The sequence below is a fragment of the Prunus mume genome, linkage group LG3 (genome assembly GCF_029339155.1).
Source record: "Prunus mume cultivar Tortuosa linkage group LG3, ASM2933915v1, whole genome shotgun sequence".
Classification (NCBI taxonomy): Eukaryota; Viridiplantae; Streptophyta; class Magnoliopsida; order Rosales; family Rosaceae; genus Prunus; species Prunus mume.
In genome coordinates this window covers 2,437,646-2,453,077 of record NC_142700.1, presented here as the reverse complement: position 1 = coordinate 2,453,077, position 15,432 = coordinate 2,437,646, and the positions used below count along the sequence as shown (strand labels likewise).

The following is a 15,432-nucleotide window of genomic DNA, read 5'->3' as shown; positions in this document are numbered from 1 at the left end:
GGTACAAAATCAAAGTTATGCACATCTACCCTTTTCGTTTTGTTGACCATCTACAACACATGCTTCAGCGATAAACCACAATACATAAAGAAGCGTGGGATTTACTATCTAAATGGAGAACAACATGTTCAGCACCACCAACATACACATCAACTGGGTCAGTGCTAGGATACAAACTGGTTTTCAGAGGCGTTGAATGTTGAATGTTGAAGCTATTGAATTTCTTAATTCGGTGTTTGTCAATGCATTTCGCTACTCCTCTTTCCAATTCGTTGTTCTCTCTCTGGTACAACAGTGATTACGAATATACTCATGAGCTTAATGAGAGAGTGCACGATGTATTCAGAAGAAAAATTTCAGGATATAGTCACACTGTTGTCGTAGGAGCAAATAGAAATTTTATTGTGCGACTCCTACATTTTAACTGCGATGTTGGTATGAGGATATGGAATGGTATCATAAATATTTGGCTAAACAACTTCGACCGCGACATCTTGATGACCTTACTGTGCACAATGAAGTTCGAGCTCTACCGTGGATTGTATTTGAGGAATTTGGTGCGTCTCCTATTTTGTTTGGTATACCAGGAAGGAAGTTGGTAGAAGTTTTATGCAATGTGTAGCATCTTGGGCATGCACTCCTCTAAATAACTGCAAGAATGCTAGACTAGTCCGATAATTAGTGTGTGCATGTAACCTCATATCATTTGGAATTAAGTTTATGCACATATTGATCATATCATTTGGAATTAAGTTTATGCACATATTGTTCTTAAGCTAAAGTTTATTTTAGACTTTTCTTTTGCACCACACTGTTTCTTCTTTGCTGCTATGAGGCGCTTTTGCTTATGATTTACATGGTGAGACACAATTTCTCATATAAATTATTGTTGAAGCAGGACTAGTAAGTATCTCCCAGAACAGTCCCCTTTGGTATTTTTTTTCCAATATAATGAAACACAAATGAGATCAAACAAACATACAGGCTCACGAATCCATATCGGAATGTTGCAACTGTGAATCTCTCATCAAGGTAGCCCCTCCCTTGTGCGTATTGAGCTTAATGCCACTCGTCCCCTGGAAAAAGAAAAAAATAATAAACACAGATCTGTAAAGTGCATAAAGCTAATTTGAGTAATTAATTGGTCAATGTAGAGCCCGCAGAAGGAAGGAAGTATGTACAGCATTTATTGACCATTACGTACATATATGCACAATAAAATTGGTGACATTTTCATGGTCATAATAATGAGTGAGCATGGAGGTTATCCTTAGCATTATGTATATATGCACAACAATAATGATCTAAACTTGTACTTCTTTATAATACTAATTAATATTGTCAGTAAATCATTTTTGGGGATATTACGTATATATATGTACGTATACATTACTGACTAATGAATTATAAATATTATTTGATGGATGGTATGAAGGAATATTATATTGCATGAAGAAATTGGGATGATGAAATGAAACCCTGGAAGAACCCGTCACAATAGAGCATAGACAAAATCAAAAGGTGAGGAGGGAGAAGAAGAAGAAAAGTTTGGAGGAGATTATAATAAATTAATGCATGCAGTGAAGTAGCCACATCACTCACTCAAATAGAGAGAACAGTGAGAATATACATAGCAGGAGGAGGACGAAAATTACTCCCAATGTGGTCCTCACAGCACCACCACCTAACCTCAGCTGCATGACTCTCTCTGACAGACCGTCCCGAATTTTCCGAACCCGAGATTTAACCTCATGGAGACCCCGCATCATACCCACGCGGGTTCACTCCTTAAATCTATGTCCTCGCTACTATAGAGGATTAAGGGCACGAGACTTTCTGCAAATTTCGGCAGAGTCTCCTGTAAATTGAACATTTCCAAATTTCCACTTGCACAAAACGCATATTATAACCCAACCGGCAGCACGCACAATATAATCTCATGCAATTTACACAAATGGCCTCCGGCCTTCAAATGATTCTAGCAGAACTACCCACAATGTTTTTAAAATGACTTAATGCATCAAACATGCATATAATAAATTCAAAATCTATTTACGAACACCTTCACTCACTTAGTCCACAGGACAAGCCTCAATTCAACCAAGTTTTGGGACCAACAACGAGGTCCAAACCAATCCCAATAAGACCACCTAAGTGGGGTCTAATCTGTGGCTGCACCTAGTAACTTCAGGCTGCCTACGTACTACTAAGAGATTAAGCCACACGTAGCTCTTTCAGATCTATCCCTGCTCCTAATATCAAATAAACCATTACCAGAATACAATTTCATATATTCTAGGATTAATCCATCACAACACACCAAACACAATCATAATATCTCCCCATACTGAACATCCAAAATTACGTATGGGACCTATCCGTATGCCGGATAAACCTACGACACATGAGAACTCATCAACATATCACATAATCCCCTCATACGACGGGACGCACCCACTCGTATGGTCTGCAACACGCGGCTAATCCAAAGACGCGCGATCACACCGGGCCGCTACATTTTCACCAGCTCACACCATCATATCTCCTCATACGCCAGACGCACCGGTCACGATGGGGTCTGCCAACACGCCGGCTAATCCAAAGACGGTGCGATTTACACCGGGCCCGCTACATTCTCACCAGCCTCACACAATCATATCTCCTCATACGCCGAACGCACCGGCCACGATGAGGTCCGCCAACACGCCGGCTAATCCAAAGACGCGCGGCGATCACATTGGGCCTCAAGCTACATTCTCACCACCACACCATCATATCTCCTCATACATCGGGACGATCCGCCACGTATGGGTCCGCTAACACGCCGGCTAATCCAAAGACGCGCGGCGACCTCACATTGGGCCCGACTACATTCTCACCAGCCTCACACAATCATATCTCCTCATACGCCGACGCACCCGCCACGTATGGGGTCCGCCAACATGCCGGCTCATCCAAAGACGCGTGCGACTCACACCTGGGACTCTAATGGTATCCGTCGACTTAACGGTATCCAAATGAGATCCGAGCACACCTACGTGCTCGTGATATCGAGAGGATCACAGTGGGACAAAAATGCCCTCAACTACAAAGTGTCCACGAAGCCGCAACACGCGGCAGCCGCGAGTGTCCAAAGCGACATCGCATCACCGGAAAACTTCCAAATCGTGGAGCCCAGACTCTACCCTAGGTAATACACCTAATTTGAGTCACTTTTGTTCTTGGGCATACCCCAAAACTGACCGGAAGTGGCCGAATCGCGGTCGCAAACCGCCAAATTTCACCGTAGATCGCGTTTATTTAGCCTCAAAATTTATGAAATCCTACCCAACCATCAGCTAGAGCTCGGAAAATAGGTTAGAAACCATACCTCACTTGCCGGAATCGTGGTCGGACGATGGAGAACGGCCGCGGAAGTTTCGCGAACCGAGCCGCTTCGATTTTCCGCGAAATCCCGGTCGCGGAGACTCTGGGGTAGGAAGATGATGGCGGTCATTTTGGTACCGCCCGTCGACTTTGGTAGCCGACGAGCGCCGTGGCCGGTTGTTCCACCGCGAAAACCGTAGAGAGGAGAGACGCCGGAGAGAGTGAGAGAGAGAGAGACGAGGGCAATTCCGCCTTTTAACCAAAAATCCATTTTCCAAATATTTATGATTATGCCACCGAGCTTCATTTAATCATATCTCTCTCATAACTCCGATTCGAGCCCTACTACGTGTCTACGGACTCATCTCACCGTGCTCTACGAACGGACAACCGAATTCCAAAATTCCTTCCGGATAAGAAAATGACTAAAATACCCATATCCCACGAGTAATTTCTCAATTCCACTTAAATAAATTAAAATATGGGATAAATTTGGGGTCGGGGTGTTACACTCTCTCCTGTCAACCCTGTAACTTGTGGAATTTCCAAGTTGCACTCAAAAGTCCAAAAATCCCCTTTTAATAAAAATATGTAATTCTATATTTTGATCCAACTCAACTCATTTTAATTGGGTTTTCTTTTCTAGTTCAATTGAATGGATTGTAATTTTTACGTACCATTTGAAAACCAACTTTTTAATCTTCAGATTATGGAGACATGGTGCCATGGCCACTCTTTAGCTCAACAATGATAACCTATGATCCCCTCACGAGAGATCTTGATCGTACACGTGGCATATTATTTTATGACGTGTTGGAAATATTTTTGGGTGTTGTTCAAGTACAATTAATTCTTAGTGAAGTTCTGAACCCCAAGCCTACTACGGTTGGAAGGTGAATCTGGTATGAATAGAAACATACTGAATTCATCCAAGTTGCAATTTTGTATGGCAGCGTTTGAACTTTGAGGTACAATTTACAAACATACTCAATTCATCCACCCAAAAATGAAGAAAAGAGAGAGTGGAATTGTAATTATGATTTCTAATGCAAATTGCTTAAAAAACGCATCTAATTTTATTTACCGTATTTTGATTTCCAATGTATTCTAATAGGTTACTATAACTACAAATCTCTGGCATCTGTTGATTACAAATTTAGAACGAGTTTCACATAGAAACTCAAATTCCCAACCCGAGAAGACCTTATTACCGACCTCCTTGAATTCTTGATTTCGACAGGACTCGCCCAATTTCCGGAACCCGAGATTTAACCTCATGGAGACCCGCATCACACCCACGCCAGTTCACTCCTTAAAACTATGTCATCTTTTACTGTAGAGGATTTGAGGCACGAGACTTTCACAAATTCCGCAGAGTCTCCTCAAATTTAATATTTCCCAAAATTTCCACCTGCATAAAACACATTTTATAACCAAACCAGCAGCACGCACAATATAATCTCATGCAATTTATATAAATGGCCTCCGACCTTCAAATGATTCTAGCAGAACTGCCCACAATGTTTTTAAAATAACTTAATGCATCAAACATGCATATAACAAATTCAAAATCTATTTATGCACACCTTCACTCATTAAGTCCCCAGAACAAGCCTCAATTCAATCAAGTTTCGGGACCAACAACGAGGTCCGAACCAATCTCAATAACACCACCTAAGTTGGGTCTAATCTGTGGCTACACCTAGTAACTTCAGGCTGCCTACGTACCCTACTAAGGGATCAAGCCACACGTAGTTCTTTCGTATTAATCCTGGCTCCTAATATCACTAAACCATTATAGCCATACAAATTCATACATTCTAGGATTTATCCATCACAACACACCAAACACAATCACATAGCTCCCCTCATACGACGGGATGCACCCGGCCTCGTATGGGGTCATCAATATGCCGCTAATCCAAAGACGCGCGCGACCTCAACACTAGGCTCGCTACATTCTCACCAGCCCGCACACAATCATATCTCCTCATACGCCGGGACGCACCCGCCACGATGAGGTCCGCCAACACGCCGGCAAATCCAAAGGCTGCGGCGACCTCAACACCGGGCTCAGCTACATTCTCACCAGCCTCCACACAATCATATCTCCTCATACTTCGGGATGCACCCGCCACGTATGGGGTCCCAACACGGCTAATCCAAAGACGCGCGACTCAACACTGGGCTCGCTACATTCTCACCGCCCGCACGGGTTTAAAGGCCTCAACATAATCACAATATGGGGGGGTACGTAGGGTAGTGCGTATAACACTGTAAACTAACATTCGATTTCTTTATATACCTTTATACATCCACACAATTAAATATATACTATATAATTTCTAATCTTATATAAACCTAAACCAGTAAAGCATTCTATAAACTCCCCCATTTAAATTCATCAATTTATATCATAAACCCACAATATCCATTTAACTCGACAATGCTCAAGACCTGTCACTAAGGTCATTCTAACTCAAAGAAAGGTAAGACTATCTCGGAAGTCTCACGGTCAAACTAGGGTCAAACGGGCCCGGGGCCCACAACCCCCAAATTCTGATCCGAAAGTTCCTATAGGTTCTACAGGCTCTAGGACACATGTCCTGCGAGTTTGGTCTAGATCGGACGGTCGGATCGCTCACGATCGCAGGATCGGACGGTTACTAAAACCCTAACCCTAGGGTTGGCATTTCCGAGTATCCGGGACTCCGTTTTACGATCCGTCGAATCCTACACGATCCTGGTAATACCTAGATCAACATATTATAACTTCAGGACCATCTAAAGGTCCAAACCTAGCGACCTGGAAAATACACGATATGCGATATCCGTTCGGGACTCTAATGGTACCCAAAATGAGATCCGAGCACACTGCGCGCTCGTGACATCAAGAGGATCGCAGTGGGATAAAAATGCCCCACAACTACAGTGCCCACGCACCGCCACATGCGCCGGCAACGCGTAGGTGTCCAAAGAGATACCCATCGCGAAAACTTCCAAATCGAGAGCCACCCTTTCGGCTACGGCTACTACTCGACGAATGGAGCAACTTATTCAACTACGGCAATGTCCAATTCGGACGGCAAGTGGCGAATTTCCACCGAAATCCGTCCAAAACTTAGGTTTCAAAATCGATTCTAGGCAAGAAATTAATCCAATCCTACACAAGCAGCTATAAGATAAAATGATGGAGAAAGCCTACCTGCTTCACCGAGATTGGACGGCGGAGACGATGGCGCAACGCCGTGAAAATCCGGTTTGAACCAGTCTTACCATTGGTGGAATCGGGTTTTCGGGAAAACCGGTGGTCTTGACCGGCCGCCGAGACGGCGAACGGACCGGCCTCACGCCCCGTGGTCTGAGCCGAGAACCAGGAGAGAGAGAGCTGGTCGGGAGAGAGAGAGAGAGAGGGCTGTGCTTGGGATGAGAGAGAGAGAGAGAGAGATGAGGGCAATTCCGTCTTTTTATCAAAAATCCATTTTTCAAATATTTACGATCGTGCCACTGAGCTTCATTCGATTGTAACTCTCTCGTTACAACTCCAATTCGAGCCCACTACGTGTCTATGAACTCATCTCGCCGTGCTCTACGCGATGGTACATCCAGAATTTACAAATTCCTTCCGGATAAGAAAATGACTAAAATAGCCCTATCCCACGGATAAATTCTTAATTTCACTTAAATTAATTAAAACATGGGATAAATTTGGAGTCGGGGTGTTACAATTTCCTTGCTATTCCAAAGGTACCAACTTCATTCTTTCTCTTATCTTTTGCAGCTATATTTAAATTTGTTTGTTTAGATTGCAACAAGAAGATAAAATAAACTTGGCACTTTATTTTGTAAGGTCACTGGGCCCAAACTTGCTTTTGGCCCATGTTTGGCTAAAGACAAAAAACAAAGCCCCAATTGAACCAGCAACCTGCATGACTAAAATTCAGCAACTTAAATTCATATAGCTTGGTTAAGTAAGTTCCTAATTTAGCTTGGTTAAGTCCAAGAGAAGCCAATGTAAATAAACCCCAATACACCTTGGTTAAGTTCCTAAGAGCATTCATAGGTTTTTTTGGTGTAAATTCGGGAGTGTAAAGCCATTTTTACATCTCCTTTACACCTTCGAGGGGTGTAAATATGATTTTAGCTCCAATGAAGGGATGTAAATTCAGGGGTGTAGCCATGAGTCCCAACCTTTTATGCTGACTTTTCTTCATTTTTCTTCTCTTTTCTCAGGTGGGTCCCGCCTCCAAGGGATGTAAAAATAGATGTAAATATACATTTTATTTTACATCCCCATAGTGGTGATGTATATTTACATCTATTTACATCTCTCTATTGGAGACCATTCCGCTGACTCGAGGTGTATATTTAACATACACACCCATATTGTGGATGCTCTAATGATATATTTTAGATAGATAGATAGAGAGTTGCACTGAGGTGAGGATCTCCTTCATATCCTGCTGCTGCTGCTGCAGCTTAGGAAGGAAGACTTGGACCTAGGCCTTTCTAACAATCTCCCAATACCTGTAAAGTTAGAATAGAGGACATGAAAAATAAATGAAGAATAAGTGGTTTGATCACTTTTTTGTGGTTGCTAAATTAAAAGAGAAATTAAAAAAGAAAACATAAAGGATCATTGATTTGATCACCTCCTTTGTTTGTTCAGTTCTTCCCTGACTTCTTTAAGTTCTCTCGCACAAGTGGGGTCTTGATGAGTGGGATTATCATCGGGAGGTGGTGGGGTGCAACAAGGGTCTTCAACGCCAGCTTCATTTATGTCCTTGTTTTTTAGTATAGTGGTGACTGCAGCCGCCGCATCTCTCTTCAGCTTTGTAACTTCAATTGACAGCTTTTCCACCTTCTCATTTTGTAACTTGTACCTTAATCACAACACAAATCAAGGAACTATCTTATTAGACTTTCAAGTTTCAACCTTACTAATACTATACTGCAACTTGTACACAAAGTCACCAAAATAAGAGTTCAGAATGACTAATACATGCTATGTCACTAATTAACACTAATTAGCGTATGATATCAACACTAAATAATATAACCAATTAATTCAAAAACAGAGTCCTTACCTCTCTGCAAGCCATTTGGTCCTTGCAACGGGATCCTCGAGCTTTCTCTTCTTCCTACTCCTCATAAGGTTCAAATCTTCTTCATTTTCTTGTTCAATATCATCATTATCATCTAGCACTATTACCTCTAACCCCTTCTCTCCTGCTTTTGCTTTTACATCTTCCTTATCAGTGCTAGAGCCCCACTGCACCATCCTAATGAACTTTAGCTCCGAGTAGCATGGGCCTTCTTTGGACGCTATCCAAATGTCGCTGCTGGGCACAACACTTGTCTGGTAATTTGTGGTTGTCGCTGAGGGTGTAAAAGCCCAGAAGCTCCAAATGTTGCTCCGATCTGCAATTTCCTTTTTGGGATTCTTCAACAAAACACCTCTGCAGCCACTTGTGGCTAGGTAGGTGAAGCCCAAAAGACCAAAAAGCCTTTAAAATGATATTTGTTACATAATCATATTTTCCTACTTGCTAATATTTCTTTTTTGTTTGACTGAAAATGTGGACATATTTGGGACTTTGAAATTGGAAACATAAGAGTGTGAATGAGAGTCGGTTTTTTCTTTTGGCTTAAATGCTCTCTTTCCTTTTGGATTTTTCTTCTTCATCAACTCTTTCTCACTCCTCATTCACCCCTCCACACCAAAAAGCCAGTAAAACCAGTGAGAGTCTGTTTTCATTTCGGAGCTGAGTGAGGATTCGGTTTTCATTTCAGAGGAGATGAGGCACGACCAAAACCAGGCACACGATCCTTTTTTCGGCGAGGCATGCTCTGCCCCCAACAACTGCTTCTTGGCCCCTCTGTGTATCACCGGGTTACCATATTTTTATCTTCTTCCCCTATTTTTTATTCTTCCACTTCTGCAACTCAACTGTTTGATTGATCTTTTCTCGGTGTTTTGAAATGGGTACAGAAAATGTCATTCAAGTGCCATTATAAGCATTATTCCATATTTTCGGTTTGTAATTGATCTCTGTTTGAGTTTAAGACCCTCAACATTTGGCTCATGAGCTGCTAGTCCTCTACTGATAGTAGAGGAGGTTCTGGAGATGGCAATAAAAAAATTTAGCGTCCACACACATTGCTTATAAACGATTAAAACTTGGAAGGAACTGTGGAATAATGTAATAGAAATGCTGACATTTAAAAAAGAGTAAAAGAAACGTTGCAAAAAATGCTAATCGCATAAAGTTATCATATTTTCATAAAGCTATTGTTAGGATTGTCTTTCATTACGAAAGAATTCCCCAGATTTCATGACCTACGGAAGGAAAAATTATGCCAAATAGAAAACAAAAAGAGGAAGAGGAATATGGAATATGGAATGCCAAACTAAAGGTTCCTTCAGCATCTTTCGTTGTCTGAATTTTTTTTATGTAGATAAAGACCTAGGAAACAATGCCATTAATTATTAGAAATCAAAAAGAGTAAGAATCATATAAATCCAGAGATTATAAGTTAACTGATACAACACAGAGTTTGGTCTTTTCTTCCCTACAGGGTCCACCATTTAAATGGCTTGATGTATCACTGGACTAACCATATGTATAAGGAAGAACTGAGTCTCGTCTTCACTGAATAAGTATCAGCCATGGAGGTGCTGGTAGTTTCCGAATTGGATATAGAATATACGTAGCGAGCAGTAGAAAAAAATCGGCTGCTCTGATATATACGTGAGCTCTTCTCAGAAGTATTTTTAATCCCATCAGAAAGATTAAAAGACTTTTCATCATTGGAGGCAGAAGAAAAAAATTTATGTAGATAAAGACCTGGGAAACAATGCCATTAATTATTAGAAACCAAAAAGGGTAAGAATCATACGTAAATCCAGAGATTATAAGTTAACTGATAGAATATTGCCATTCACAAGCTGAATACATTATATAAAAAATTCAGTCTACAGGTATTCAGTTGTGTATTCTAATTCTGTGAGTTGATTTCATGGTCTCTGGAAGCTTCCTCTTATTCACGAAAACCACACTCTAAAGTTCGTATGTGACGCAAACCACGAGCCTTCCCTTCTATGTAAAGCTGCGGTAATGTTGGCCAGTTGGAACACTTTCGTATCCCCTCCATGACTTCATTGTCTGCAAGAACATCGAAACTTGCAAATTTGATCTTCTCTTCCTTCAACATGTCAATGGCCATTTTGCTCAATTTACATTTGGGCTCCTCAGGGGTTCCTTTCATGAAAAGCATGATTGGATTAGAGTCAATCAGTTGCTGCAACCGCCTTTCCAAGGCATCATCAAGGCCATTTTGCACTTGAACTTGCATCTGCTCGTGAGAAGATCCAGTAGATGCTGAGATTCCACTCTTTCCACTTCCAGCTTCAGTTACCTTTGCCCCAGCATAATCAGTAGTATCCATTCCATGTTCTCTGGAAACTTCCTCTAATTCAATTACCTTCGCCCCAGTAGAATCAGCAGTATCAATTCCATGGTCTCTGGGTACTTCCTCTAATTCACCACTTCGACGCATTAAAATTTCTGTCTCAGACCAACCACGGGCCTTCCCTTTGTAGTAAATCTGCGGTATTATTGGCCAGTTAGAATACCTCTTTATCCCCTCCATGACTTCATTGTCCGTAAGAACATCGAAACTTCCAAATTTGACCTTCGTTTGCTTCAAAATGTCAATGGCCAATCGGCTAACGTTACATTTGGGCTCCTCAGGGCTTCCTTTCATGAAAAGCATGAGTGGATTAGAGTCAATCAGCTGTTGCAACCGCCTTTTCAAGGCATCATCAAGGCCATTTTGTGCTTGAATTTGCTCTTGCTTCTGGGAAGATCCATTTTCTTTTGCTAACTCGTGGACTGTCTCAAGACTGGCAGGAGCAGGAGCATCAGGTCCTCCAGGCTTAACTGACCCAGCAACCCTAGCAACTTTATGGGCCAAAATAGATGGATCTGCACCTTCTAATGTATCAGCGACCTTTCCATCCTGACCAAAAAAGCACAAACAAAAAATGACCAAGAGAAGAACAGATACAGAACAATCGGAAGAACCCAAGCCAACAACGATATTAGTTTCAAAAGTTTATCTAACAGCAAAATTCTTTTTCCAATCATAACTCAATTCATACTTGCACGCGTTTCCACTTATTCATATTGCATGTGACACCTAAGTTCTACATCTTCAAAACAGTTGATCAATGATCATAAATCATGTGACAAAAATTCAACAGAACCTTATTATCTAAATGCAGAACTTTGTTATATTGCATGCCGGCCTCACATCCAACGACCTAACTATGCTTACTCAAAATCAGCCAGCATCAAATCAAAAAGGAAACATGAATAGATTATACCAAATAAGCATACCTTCACAAAGGCAAAGTAGGGCACATCACAAACCGAATAAGCCCCAAATATCTCAGGCTGTTCTTCTGCTTCAACCTACAACATTTTATCATCAATTGGAGATTTTTAAAAAAAACACCAGCACACACACATACAAAAGACCTGGAAAAAAAAAACCCCGTATAGAGATGAGAAGAATACGTACCCTTAAGAAATGGGCATGAGGGAAATCAGTAGAGAGGTGGGCAAAGACCTCGTCCATGTGCTTCGAAGCCTCACAACTCGAGGCCCAGAACTGCAGAACAACGGGTGCACCACTGTGAACCACGCTATCAAGCTCCTTCTTGGATTGCACATCCTTCGCTGAGCCACTCATCGATAACGGAGTCTTCTATAACTTCTAAGCCCTAGATGCGCAAAATTGAGAGAGAGAGAGAGAGAGAGAAGAGAGAGAGAGACTGTTTTTTTTAGGTCAAAAAAAGAGAGAGTGAAAGAGAAAGAAAACGCAGAGGCATTATATATAAAGGCCAACGCAGAGTTTAGGGAAACTTTCAGATACTAGGAAATACCCTTTCAGATAAATCAGGTTAATAAGGAATCAAATAATAAAAGTTAAATTTAAATATTAAAAAAAGAAAAAAGAGAGAAAGTTAAAATAACGTATTGGGTAGCTAATTGTGCTACCTGATTTGATTTTTATAGAACTTTCATAACTTCCTTATTTTTATATTTGAAAAACATATTCCTTCCAAACAAGACATTCCATATCAAATTTTAAAAAATAATAAAAAGATCTCATTATTGATTTCCTTCTGTGATTGATTCCTATTTGGCTAGGAAACATTTATTCGTCGCATTATTTGTCCTATTTGGCTAGCAAAGCATTAGAAACATGTATTCCCAAAAATTACTTCATTATACAGAAACAACTTTAAATGGCGAACAGCATGTTCAGCACCACCAACATACACATCAATTTGGTCAGTCCTAGGATACAAACTGGTTTACAGAGGCGTTGAATGTTTATTGTTTGAAGCTATCGAATTTCTTCCAAATTTTTACGCTCTCCGTCTCCGTGGTTTGGCCATATTACTTTTGTTTCCTGGTTTTTTTTTTTTTTTTTTTTACCCAAACCTTTTGTTTCCCCTTTTTTTTTGTTTCTTGTTTAGCTCCTTGTTTTTTTCCCCGTCTTATGGGTAAGATTTTTTTCCTTTCCCTAAACAGAACAAGTCCTTTCTTATAAAAGGATGACTGCTGGTGTTAATTTGGTTGAAAATTATTTTATGTTCATCTTTCTTTTTCAACAACAAATTTGTGATTGCAGCGGGTTGAACTTTTGCTCTGTTGCATTGATACACTTCAGTCGAACATGGGAATGGCAAATGCATATTCTATGATCAACCAAGAATTGCAAAACTCAGTTTCAGAAAAGGAATACTTGGAGAAAACCAATCAAGAGTTCAAGGTTTGGGACCATTACCACCACTTTTTTTTTTATGTCGTACGTATTTTTTTTTGGTTGGTTAAATGTATCATACCTACTTCGTGGTTTCTACCATTCTCCGATTTCCGATTTGGGGTTTTTTAGGTTCTTTTGCTTCGTTTTTTATTTTTATTTGCCGTTGTTTTTCTATGGTTTTTTTACCATCGCAGAGGAGAAACCGGGTTGGCTAGATGAGCGGGGAATGGAGGCCATGGGTTGGGGGCGGTAGTCGGCGATGGGGAAGGGTTGGGTTGTGGTGGAGGGTGTGTTGGTGGGGCTTGTCGCTTTTTTTCTTTCTTTCTTCTTTGTTATCTTATTTATTATTAAGCCTAAATATTTGCTGCCGTACGTCTTACTTTCAACCTATTTCTTATGTAAACAACTACATACCAATCATCTTCCTCTTTGTTTTTTTTCGTTGGTGTAATGTCTTTAATGTCTTTTCAATTACTGCATTCTCGTTGCCTTAATTGTTTAATTCAGGAACAACAAGAATATTGAATAAATTATTCAATTTTTTACGCAGGGAAAGGGACGAGGCGTCACAAACCTCGTGGTTATATGTGATGATACAATCTTAGTTGGTGTCAATACCAGGGTTACATGTGGTCAAAGAAAAGGGTTTATACTCGATGAAAAAGCAAAGAAATTATTTACAATCAGTGACAATATACTTGCAGTCATTGCGGGAGATAACAGTCAATGCACTGAAATGTTAACTTATGTGAAGGAAAGGATGAAATATCCAGTGGAAATACATAGGGAACCATATGCAGGCATTCGTCTTGCAGCAATAGAAGCCTGGAGATATTGCAATTTTGTAACGAAATTTGATGGGCGTGCTCTTATAGTTGGATGGGAGAAAAAAGATGAGAGCTATCATCCTCTTACATATCTCGTTAGTACATCTGAACTTATCGAAAAATCCACTCCTTACGAAGCACTTGTGAATGGATCCGGTGGTCAATATGCTTATTTTTATTATGAGGTTTACAAGAAAGGCAACAATAGAGAAGAAATTTTCGAACTTATGAAAAGGGCTTTATTATTTGCAGCCATTTTTGATGAAAATAGCGGTGGTATTATACGTGTGGTTGAGTTGAAACCATTAGGCCATTATGAGTTATATCACCAACCGGTTCTAAATGTGCTTTTTAATCATTACAATGATTTCGCTACTCCTCTTTCCAATTCGTTGTTCTCTCTCTGGTACAACAGTGATTACGAATATACTCATGAGCTTAATGAGAGAGTGCACGATGTATTCACAGGAAAATTTTTAGGATATAATCACACTGTTGTCGTAGGAGCAAATAGAAATTTTATTGTGCGACTCGTACATTTTAACTGCGATGTTGGTAAACTATATGCGGATCTGGAATGGTATCATAAACATTTGGCTATACAACTTCGACCGCGACATCTTGATGACCTTACTGTGCACAGTGAAGTTCGAGCTCTACCGTGGATTGTATTTGAGGAATTTGGTGCGTCTCCTATTTTGTTTGGTATACCAGGAAGGAAGTTGGTAGAAGTTTTATGCAACGTGTAGCATCTTGGGCATGCACTCCTCTAAATAACTGCAAGAATGCTAGACTAGTCCGATAATTAGTGTGTGCATGTAAAATCAGATCATTTGGAATTAACTTTATGCACATATTGTTCTTAAGTTAAAGTTTATTTTAGACTTTTCTTTTGCACCACACTGTTTCTTCTTTGCTGCTATGAGGCGCTTTTGCTTATGATTTACATGGTGAGACACAATTTCTCATATAAATTATTGTTGAAGCAGGACTAGTAAGTATCTCCCAGAACAGTCCCCTTTGGTATTTTTTTCCAATATAATGAAACACACAATGAGATGAAACAAACATACAGGCTCACGAATCCATATCGGAATGTTGCAACTGTGAATCTCTCATCAAGGTAGCCCCTCCCTTGTGCGTATTGAGCTTAATGCCACTCGTCCCCTGGAAAAAGAAAAAAATAATAAACACAGATCTGTAAAGTGCATAAAGCTAATTTGAGTAATTAATTGGTCAATGTAGAGCCTGCAGAAGGAAGGAAGTATGTACAGCATTTATTGACCATTACATACATATATGCACAATAAAATTGGTGACATTTTCATGGTCATAATAATGGAGGTTATCCTTAGCATTATGTATATATGCACAACAATAATGCTCTAAACTTGTACTT

General features: G+C 40.3%; 1 protein-coding gene across 1 annotated transcript; it reads right to left on the bottom strand.

Moving 5' to 3' along the window:
• Nucleotides 1-10,228: 10,228 nt before the first annotated feature.
• On the bottom strand, nt 10,229-12,209 carry LOC103324828 (monothiol glutaredoxin-S17-like). The gene is made up of 3 exons (XM_016792664.2): nt 11,953-12,209; nt 11,769-11,843; nt 10,229-11,388 (listed from the first exon to the last, which is right to left on the bottom strand). Exons 1-3 carry the CDS (start codon nt 12,121-12,123, stop codon nt 10,408-10,410), a joined length of 1,227 nt encoding a protein of 408 aa, XP_016648150.2. The 5' UTR covers nt 12,124-12,209; the 3' UTR covers nt 10,229-10,407.
• Between the last annotated feature and the right edge of the window lie 3,223 nt (nt 12,210-15,432).

Excerpts from the sequence above, each read along its gene's own strand:
- LOC103324828 (XM_016792664.2), bottom strand. The coding sequence starts at position 12,123 with ATGAGTGGCTCAGCGAAGGATGTGCAATCCAAGAAGGAGCTTGATAGC. Across the intron at positions 11,844-11,952 it reads CTCATGCCCATTTCTTAAGG|GTTGAAGCAGAAGAACAGCC; the intron begins GTACGTATTCTT and ends AAAATGTTGTAG. Across the intron at positions 11,389-11,768 it reads CCTACTTTGCCTTTGTGAAG|GATGGAAAGGTCGCTGATAC; the intron begins GTATGCTTATTT and ends TTTTTTGGTCAG.